Below are 10,789 nucleotides of genomic sequence, written 5' to 3' on the forward strand. Positions count from 1 at the left end.
AAGCTTATATTAAGTTGGTAATTGAAAAGAATTTTAGTTGCTTTTTTTAGTATTTACAAATATTTTTTGGATTTTGTGGTTTACTTGTTCAACACTCTTACGAAATCGTGTATAAAGATTAAATGTGTTTCATATAAACTTTATTTTCGAAAATGTAACAAGACTAAAACGTTTATGTTTAACGATTTGTTTTGCACTACAAACAAAATAGTAAAAAAAATCCATTTAGAAAAATGACAAATCCTAGACCTATAAAATTTGTTTAAAACGTTTTATTTACAACGACAGGAAGAATCAAAGAAGTCTATAAAAATATCAATTGGCAAAGAGTGTTAATACCTTATGCGTTAAAATGTTGTCGTTTTACACTGGAAACAAAACTTTGTTATAATATATAATAAACATGTGACATGACATGGGGGTACTTTACCCTTTACGCTCTGAAGATAAGCCAAACCGCCTCTCAAAACCCCTGTGCTCGGGGGCATAGTTATAAATTTCGTCACTATCGTGCGTATTGCGCTCATGGCGACACGTTTTGCCGCTTTTTAAGTTTTCTCTGTGTTATTTCTTTTATTTTTACTTCTGAACACTTCGACTCTACTGGGATATCTTACCCGCTTTAAACGTTAGTATTTGCCAGTGCTATGGATTGACTGTTGTGTTATATACTCAAAATATAACAAGACAATTAAAGGGTTTTAAATTGGCTCCGCTAGATTTTGGCGCACCATGGCGGCCATTTTCTTTTGGTGACATCTGTCAAATCTTTTATTCATTATTCAGTTGTAATTGCAAAATCATTATTTCATGTTACACGATTGAAAAGCACGTTCAAATGAAAAAAACTTTACTATCAAAATGAGTGTTCGTTTACGCATTGCGCCCATTTTACGTTGGACGTGGTGGCCTTTCACAGTGGACTCTTCAACGTTTGGTCAAAGAACGCAATATCGGCCGAAAACATCGAAGCAGGGGTGATGTGAAATGACTACAAATGTCATGCAAATTGACCCCGATAGACTTTTTAATGTGGAGTTTGTATCCTTCCCTCTTTGATCTACCTTACACCTCTTGACATATTTAGCAAACAAATAACTGCAAGCTCTGCTATTCGCCTCAATGCTTCGTCGCAGTGAACTAACAACAACATTGGAAACTCCGTAATTCTAAGGTACTTAGAATCAATTCCAAAGTACAAAGACTACACCATAACCCAACTACAATTCGACAGAAACTTCCAGATTTCTATACCTACCAGATCTTTTTGGGAGGATAGGACATTCTTGGATGATGAGTCAATCCATTTTACACAGATGGGTCATCTCTAATGGAGATGACGCAACAGTTTAATATTCACCTTTGCTGGGTGCCGGGCCATAGAGACATTCCAGGTAGCTGTAAGGCAGATGAACTCGCCAGGAACGGTACAGTACAGCCCATCCTACCACGTTTGTCAAGTACTGGCATACCAATCGTTACTTGTAAACTGTTGCTAATGCAAGACGGTGCGAGGAGGGCAGGAGCCAGGTGGAACAACATCACCACGTGTTAAGCCACCAAAAACATCTGGCCAACACTGGATTTAAAACTTTCAAGGTGCTTGCTCTCTCTAAGCAGATCGCATATAAGCTCGATAATAGGTGTCATAACCGGACACTGTCTAATAGGAAAGCACGCCACGAGACTAGGCGTATTCTCGAATGACTTTTGCAGAAGCTGTATGGACGAGGAAGAGGAAGAAACGGTTCTTCATCTTCTCTGCACATGCCCTGCTCTAGCTAGAAAACGCAAGAATTACCTAGGAAAATTCTTCTTTAACGATCTAAATCATATCGGTATAATCAGCCTCTCACGTTTCGTAAGGGACTCAAGCTGGTTCCATTGAGCTTAGGAGGAAGCCTTAAGATTCATGTGGTATAAAAATGGGCCATTAAACTGACCTAAGTGTGTCCGTTTCCATCTTGGACAGCCACTATAACCTAACCCTAACCTAACCATCCTCCCTCTCAAGGGATATTTGTAGTTCGTTAACCACTATGTTCCACAGGAAAGGGGAGAGATCACCTCCTTGCGGAGTGCCTCTACCGATAGACTTTTCGTACAAATCCCCCATCTTAGATTTGATGATCCTGCTTTTTAGCATTAGATTAATCAAGTCACAGAGTGAGTATTCAACGTTTAGGGTCATCATAGAAGAAGTAATAGCGGATGTGTCAACGTTGTTGAAAGCGCCCTCAATATCCAGGATGGTCACCATAGTATATTAATTTTGCTTTAGGGAGTGTTCGATAGTTCTTACCAGAGTGTACAAGGCTGTTTCTATCGATTGCCCTTTGCAGTAAGCATTCTGAGACATCGATATGCTCTTATCAATGCTATTACGTAAATGGATATCAATCAATCGTTCCAGAGTTTTGATAATGAATGAGTTATACGCTAATAGGTCTCAGATCTTTAGGGTTGACATGCGAACATTTGCCCGCCTTGGGAATGAAACTACTTTTACTTCTCTCTATCGCTGAGGTATAAAGACCAGAGCTAGATAACTTTTAAAGATCATTTCAATGATGGGCAGAGTTATGTCAATTGTAAGTTGTAGCTCAGCTGGTATGATTTGATCTGGACCTGCTGATTTATACGGTTCGAAGCTATTCAGAGCCCATTACAATTTTTCTTTTGTAAGAAGACCTTGAGGAAAAGTTAAGTTAATACCCGATCCAGGACGGTTTGTTGTATTAACGGATTTGGAGCTATCTGGGAAGTGGGTGGCTAGTAGCAGGTTTAGCGTTTCTTCGAAAGAGTTAGTCCAAGTACCATCCGAGTTTTTAAGACAACTAGGCATGGTTGGATTTGTTGAGAGAATCTTGCTTATCCTTGATGCCTCCGAGGATTATTCTATTGAGATACAGAAGGATCTCCATGAGATCTCTTGGCTATTCTCAGTTCTTGTTTATACTTTTTGAGAGATTCCTTATAGGAGTCCCAAACTTGGTGATGTCTAGTCTTTTTTGCTTTGGCTTTGGCTTTACGTATTTCCGCTACCACTCTATTTCGGAGCGAACAGAACGCACGACGCAGCTCATTCAAACGATACCGCTTCCAATTCGTATAAGCATCATCTCGCTGTTGGATTAAGTTTCTAATATTTACAGTGAACCACGGTTTATTGTTTGGTTTAAGAATTTTTGTTTTTAATGGAACATGAGTATTAAACAGATTAGAAATATTATAAGTTAAAAATTCAATCTGGTCGTTTGATGACGGTAGATAATACATGGCATCCCAGTTTATTTCTCGTGTACGATCGCCAAGTTCCTGAATATTAATATTATGGAAATCTCGATAAGTAATTTTTTCAACGGAGAAATCAAGACTAAATCTAAGAGTGAGAAAAATTAAATCATGCTTTGAAAAAGCTGGCGCAGAAAGCTGATCATAAAAAGCAACGTCATGAATATCGCTAACAAACATCAGGTCCAACAACGAAGCATCTCTACCAAAATAATGAGTTGGTACGTTAGTGTTTGCTGGTTTTAAATTGTAAGTTTGCATATTATGTGTCAGAACATTAGTATTTAAAAGATTGCAATTGAAATCTCCACAGAGTACAATATTGGGGGAGCTCAGAGAGATTTCCTCCAATACTGTATACAGTGGTGAGAAATCTATGTATCTATTAGGCCTGTAGATAGTACCCAAAAGCAAATTTCCATCATTACCTACAACTTCAACGAACAAATATTCAATAGTGCTATCCACAGTGGCTGAAAGTTTAAGTTTGCATTTAATTGTTCTCTTAACATAAATCGCAACGCCCCCCCCAACACGGTTCACTCTATTAAATCGAAAAACTCGATAGCCCTCTAAGCAACAGATATCATCATTTAGTTCATCCCTCAACCAAGTTTCAGTGACACAAATAACATCTACATCGGAATCAGTAAAAATATCGCGAAATTCATCAATCTTTGGAAGCAAACTTTGCGCATTGATGTGACAAATCCGGAGCCCACATTTCTGCTTGCTCAGAACTCGAACCATCGAACGCATTGATCTATTATTAGACATTACAACAAGCAAAAATAAAGTTTTTTTTTTTTTTTTTTTTTTTTTTAAGAAAGAAAATTTAAAAAGTAAATAATTTAAAAAAGAACTAATAAAAAAATTAATTTAATAATTTAATTTAATTTAATTTAAAGTTAAATTATAATTTTGAAAATATATAAGAAAAAAAGAAAAACAAAAAAAAAAAAAATTCAATAATATTAATTTTCATTCGAAAGTGATGATCTGGCAACGTCTTCGAGTCCCTCGATGCAGTCAACAGGAACAGCTGTGTCATCCGCTTTACCTTTGACATAAACAACTCCCCGCGCGGAGAAGACAAGTGTTATTTGTTTGCTCTTTCTCAATTCAAGTGCACGCTGCATTATTAATTTATTTTTTTGAGTTAAGCTTTCGCGTATATGGATTGCAGAAGATGATGCGGGGGATCCATCAAGAACGAAGTGAATGTCTTCAAGGCAAAGCTGTCTATTGTTTACTTTACGGAATTGTGCGATGGAAGTTAAAACATAGTTTTTGTCATACGGGGAAGTAAATTTAATTTTGATCGCAGAGTTTAGCGAATTAAGCTTCGGGCGAGTGCGGTATATATTAATCAGTGACGGTGGTTTGATATTAATGGTATCGCAAATTAAATTGAAAATAGATCTTAAATTTTCATTTTGCACGAACGGAATACCGAAGATAAAAGCATCTCTGGCGATAATTTGATTTTCGTATGTGTTCATCGTGTGTTTAAGTTTGTATAGTTCTTCGGCAATGTCACTAGAGTTATTGTTTACATTACTAAGTTCTGTGGCTTTTTCGTTTAGTAAAGTTTTAGTGTTATTGCACTCCGCGGTGACATTTGCAAGTGACATTTTAATATTGTTCATATCAGTGTTGAGTGAATTAATATTTAAATTTAAATCAGAATTATTTAATTCTAATTTGTCAACTCGGCTAGTTATGTCACTAATGTTTTTTTTAATGTCTTTGATTTCGCGGCCTAGCTCCTCTGTTATTCTTTTCTCGGACTCTTCAAGTTTTTGAGACAATAATTTAACGATAAACTCACTTTGTTGGCGAAGCTTATCATCCATCCAAGAGTGATCGTCAAGCCCCATGGGTTTTGTAGTGGTTGTTCGGAGGGGAGATGGATTAACACGGGGCGAACTTACGGAGGAGGAGCTTTTAGTGCGGGAAACTGAACGTGTATTATTTGCCATGCGAACGAGAGTTTTTATGTGTTTTATGTAAGCGGGTGAGTTTGTTTATGTAAGATAAGTAGTGTTAGTGTAGAGAGTCGGTAAAATTTCACTCAAAGTATAAATTTTCTTTGTTTAAAATGAGGCAAAGAAAGAAAAAAAAAAGAAATTTAAGAAATTTATTTAACTTTAATTTGATCAATAATGAACACTTTTTCCGACAAAACAACAGTGTAATTCGTTTCAGAATGAATGGAACTATAAGCACAACAACTTTTTTTTTTTTTGGGTTGATTGCGTTTTCGATTAAAAATAAATAAAAACAGTGTCACCAGAATCAAAGCACGTCCACTCAGCAGCTCATATTGTCCTACATAACTTACTACCAGAATAGTTGTTGAAATATAATCAAAAAGAGACTCACCTCTGTTATTTGTATCGGTACTAACCCCATGTAGTACGGTGCGCGTTGGCGTCACAACCTATAATTAGGTTTGTTTTCTGTCTTGTTGATTCAGCGACCGTCTTCTCCAGAATGGTACTAGGCAGTGTGCCCTTGTGGTCGTAGCCCAAATACGCTGATACCCCCAGTAGGTATGTTTGTCTTTTACCATACTGGCTGTGGTGACGTCTTTATCACTGAAATTAGGGAGTAAAATACATTTAGATTACGTTTTAATAGTATGCAGGACCTTTTCCTATTACATATAGCACGTAGCCAAAAGTTCTCAATCCTCGAACCAGGGATTTCACAATCCAGGGCTCTTGGAAGAGAACGACATCTTTTCCAGTTTTTGTCAGGTGGAGAAGAAGGGAGGCCGAAGCCGCTTTAGAGTGTTGGAGGTTAATCTGTAGTATTTGCCGCATGTTGGCTACAAATAGGCAGATCAACCACCACCACTGTTAAATCCAGCTCATCCAGATCAGACGAAGAGGATAGTTCATCTTCTTCCTCACTGGGAAGAGCTTTGTCGTTTGAGTCATCGGGTTCCATTAGGGATAAACCTTTGACGTTTTAGCAGAAGACTGAGCTGCGAGAGAAGAGGGCCCCGCCACATTCTCAACCACATCCAAGGATGGGAAGGTGAAGATTGCACTGGGACCGTCTACGTCCTGCGACACAGCTTATGAAAAGATTTCGGAAGAAGACTGTGTTGCGACAGAAGAGAACCCAGGTACATCAATATCCACATCCAAGGAAGGGAAGGTGGTATTAGCACTGGGACCAACTACGTCTTGCGACACAGCTTTCAAAAATAGTTGAGGAGGCTCGCATGAAGCGTCTACCTCACCTTTTGTATAGATACGTAGCGTAACTGTCTCGAAACCGTATCTTATAAACCCCTTAACTCGCGCCAGTCTTATAGGTGTACTTCTATCAACTGGCAAATCAATTTTTGGGTAAGGGTTTCTCTAACTAGTTTATAGTAAACTTGTTATGAATTTTTAAAATGCACGTTTAAGTAGTGATTTTCTTTTAAATTTCAATTTAAAATTTTCCCTTTAGGCAATATCCACTTCAAGGACACATTCAAAAATAAGAATGTTTAAAAACTCCCCTAGTCTCCATCGTGAGTCGTGGAAAGGTATATTAATTTTATCTATGCCCATCGGGTTCACCTGAATAATATTTTATTATATTTTTCTCGAAAAACAAAGTTAAAAATAAAAATCCTTGAACATCTATATGGCATGAGTTATGAAGAATTGGACATTTTAAAAGCAGGTGTCCCCGCAGTGCTATAGTAAAGAAATTATTTCTTTAATTTATATCTTGAAACACTTTTTGTTTGGTTACTTTTACATCAGAGGCATTTCTTTTTAATAAGAATCAAAAGTTGTCTCGCGGCAATTTATGAACCAAAAATATTTTCTTCTTAAGTTGACATATTTATACTTTTAATACTTTTTTCTTTTATGTTATGCATTGTGTATTATTTTGAGCTTAAAAAAAGAAATTTTGGATTGAAAATTGCAACCCCATAGGTCAATCTCTAAAAAGCCTTCTAGCACATACTGACACCTTTAAACCAAGTTCAATATTTTCAAGATTCTGGATTTTCTTAACTAAATACAAAATTCAAATCAAAAATGAACTGACATAGACTTTTTAAAGCAGCAGCGTATATGTTGTAAATAGTTGACTTTTTGATTTTGCAAAGGTCAAAATACTTTATAGAGTTTTATTTCAAACCCAGAAGTAGAAGAATGTATCTCCATCAAAAATGGTTACGTAAAAGCTAAGCATCTTCATTTTTTTAATATATAGATGTACATATACTTATGTTTATATAGTTGTGTGATGTGTATGTGGAAGTTTATATAAGTTAAGAAAGATACAAAGAAAAAATCACATAACCTCATTCTGTCATTTCTATTCACCTCTGTCAGCCTCAAACTAAGAGAATAATTTCTAATCCATCAAGTTGGCTATGTAGCAGAAGCAAGACATCACACATTCTCTAGCATATTCCCTTTAGGGACATTTAAGTGGACTCATAGAGTCATGATTTATTGTCCTTTTAGCAAATAAAAAAGTCATATTGTTAACTTTTCTCCCACCATTGTACATCGGGACAGTTTATGAGGTCAAATTGGAACAATTTTAAAAACAAAGAAAAGAAACTTTAAAAACATAATTCCTGTTTATATTGAAAATGGATTGAAAGTAGTTTTTTGAAAAAAATCTATTAAATAAAAACATCTTTTATTTGTTTCATCTTAACAACATAAAATGACAAATGGTCTTCAGTGAATTGCCCTACACAGTACACACACGTAAATTATTTTCGCCCTTGAAATCGGAATTAGATTCCGTTTTTAGGGGTCTTTTACCAATTTTAAGAATTTATAACAGCTTTCAAATACGCCGTTAATAGAAGAAAAAGGATCCTCTTCACTAACTTCGAACGGTAGACTGCTTTAGACAAAGGTATAAACTACGTTAAACAAAGTAAAGTGCAATGTTCAGATTTTCTAGGTATAAAAGGATGGTTTTGTACGACCTTTCTGGGGCACTGGACATATAGGTATTTACCAAAACTTCATCGCAGTAGACTAATAACAGCATTGGCCACTTCGCAACTCGTAGTTTCGAAGCACAACTACAACAACAGTTCTAGGAGAATAATGCATTCCAAGAAGATAAATCAATTGACTTTTATAAAGATGGATAAAAAACAAATAAAGTTGAGCCGTGAACTCTTAAAGGCTGAAACTATTTCTTTTAATCCTAATAACTTTTGACATTAAAAGAAGTCTCATCCTGGCTGAAAGAAAACGTGGCTCTTTCTCAAATAGATCCATCTCAGTCGTTGGACTTGTACCCTTCTGGCTAAGTTTTCGGAGCTGCAGAGCCCGTAAGGCCCGTCGTTTCATATTTTCCCCCAATCACCTTCTATGCATACGGGATCGTAAATCACGCGAAGAACTTTTCTCACAAAACAACCCAAGGTGCTTTCATCGGTTCTTGTCATAGTTCATGCTTCTGCATCGTAGGACGGGGATGATGAGGGTCGTATAAAACGACACTTTTGTCGATCAAGAGAGGGCTTCGCTTTCTTCAGCCGAAGAAACGGTGGTTAGCAAAAGTTATTCTTCGTTTGATCTCAGCGCTGGTGTTAGTTTCTGGGTTAATACCGGAGAATAGGTAGAAAAAGTCCTTTACTACCTCAAAGTTAAGTCTGTCGATGGTGACGTTTGATCCAGACTTCGTTGTTGTAGGTCCTTTCCAACAGCGTGTACTTTGTTTTGCAATAATTAACCGTTAAACCCATTTTTTCAGGCTCAATACTCTCTAAAGCACCGTTATAATCGTTCTTCAGATTATGTCAATGTCATCAGCATACGCTAGGAATTGGACAGACTTTTGAAAGATAGTGCCTCTAGTATTGACGACGTGGCTCTGCTCTATTTGTTGAAGGACGATAATAAAGAAATCGATGGACACCATATCACCTTGTCTAAAGCCTTTTTTGACATTAAAAGGTTCTGTTAATTGTTTCCAATCTTTATGGAGCAACGCGAAATGTCCATGGATACCATGCACAAACGGACGAGTTTGGCAGGAATGCCAAAACAAGACAAAACCTGCACTGATAAGGAACTCTAAGGTTGTTGACGATGGGCTTTAGACGTTCAGTTCAGTTCAAAGGGTCTCCTTTTTTTTAAATCGGACAAACAATACTGAGATTCCATTCATCGGTCATGCTTTCTTCCGGACATACCTCACAGATAAGTTGGTGCATGCTCCTAACCAAATCATATCCAGCTGCTTTGAAGACCTCGGCACTGAAGCCATCTGCTCCAGCGGCTTTGTTAGACTTCCGCTTAGATATCTTTACTTCGTCTATGTTGGGAAGACGGGCGGAAGAAGACTTCTATGTTGAATATTTCATTCTGCCTGAAAGGGGAATTGGGTTCGTTGTCGCAGTTGTACAGTCTGCAGAAGGGGTCCGTCCACATCCTCAGCATTTAATGCGGTTCTAACTCTATGTGCATGTGATTTTCGTTTCACCTGCTCTCCACATCTTCGACCGCATACTTCTCTTGCTACCTCTTTTTCCTTCTTAAAAGTCGGTGATCCTCTTGCTTCTTCTGCTCATAGAGCTCGTGAGCAGATCTCGTCCTTCTATGCAGCGCCGGATTTCTTGTTTGTGGCTGCTTGAAACCCATCACCTCAGAGGCGGCTTCTCCGGTTACATTTTGGCAATGTTTTCACTGGTGCTCTATACATTGTATTGGCTGCAGATGACTTCAAAAGAGGTTTCTTGCGACTAAGTCATAGAAGGGTTTGGTGATCTCTTGCGATTGTAGCCGTTCGACATTGTACGTTCTCCCATCATCTTCCTGTTTTGCCTTGGGTCTGGAAACCCTAAGTGCTACAACAAGATAGTGGTCCGATTTGATGTTAGCTCCTCGGAAAGATCAGGCGTACATGGTGCTGGAAGCGTGTCTAGCGTCGATCGCAATAAAGTCAATCTGGTTGACGGTAGATTGATCTGGAGAACTCCAAGTTCCTTTGTGTATATTGAAGTGTGGAAAACGCGTACCCCGCAGCAAAATCAGCTAGTCTGAATCCGTTGTCGGAAGTGTTGTCGTGCAGGCTGTTTTACGCCATTTTTCCACCAAAGATGTCTTCCCTTCCTTGTTTGGCGTTAAGATCGCCCAAGACACTTTTAATATTGTAGTTAGGACACTGTTCATATGTTTTATCCTAGAATTTGAAGAACATATCCTTGGTGTTGTCATACTTCTCTTCTGTGGGGACGTGTCAGCATAATAGGATAATTTATGCCGAAATTAGCCTTGATGAGGATGGTCATGAGGCGCATATTGCTCAAGACTTGTTGCCTAAGTTTAGCTCCAATGTAAAAACCGCATTCAAAACAGCGTTGTTGGTTTTCTCGGTAACTGTCGATATAGAAAATATCGTTTTTTTTTATTCTCTTTTTGTCCGCCCCATCTCATCGTGTTTCCTGGATGGCGGGGATATCTGCCTTAAATAAGTCAAGGGCCCTCGCTAGTAGCTCTAT

General features: G+C 37.8%; 1 protein-coding gene across 1 annotated transcript; it reads right to left on the reverse strand.

Annotated features, from left to right (window-relative positions):
* Positions 1-2,898: 2,898 nt before the first annotated feature.
* Positions 2,899-4,071, reverse strand: LOC129941858 (uncharacterized). Its single transcript, XM_056050615.1, has one exon. It carries the CDS (start codon positions 4,069-4,071, stop codon positions 2,899-2,901), a length of 1,173 nt encoding a protein of 390 aa, XP_055906590.1.
* Positions 4,072-10,789: the final 6,718 nt, after the last annotated feature.

This window comes from Eupeodes corollae, chromosome 1 (assembly GCF_945859685.1).
Source record: "Eupeodes corollae chromosome 1, idEupCoro1.1, whole genome shotgun sequence".
Lineage (NCBI taxonomy): Eukaryota > Metazoa > Arthropoda > Insecta > Diptera > Syrphidae > Eupeodes > Eupeodes corollae.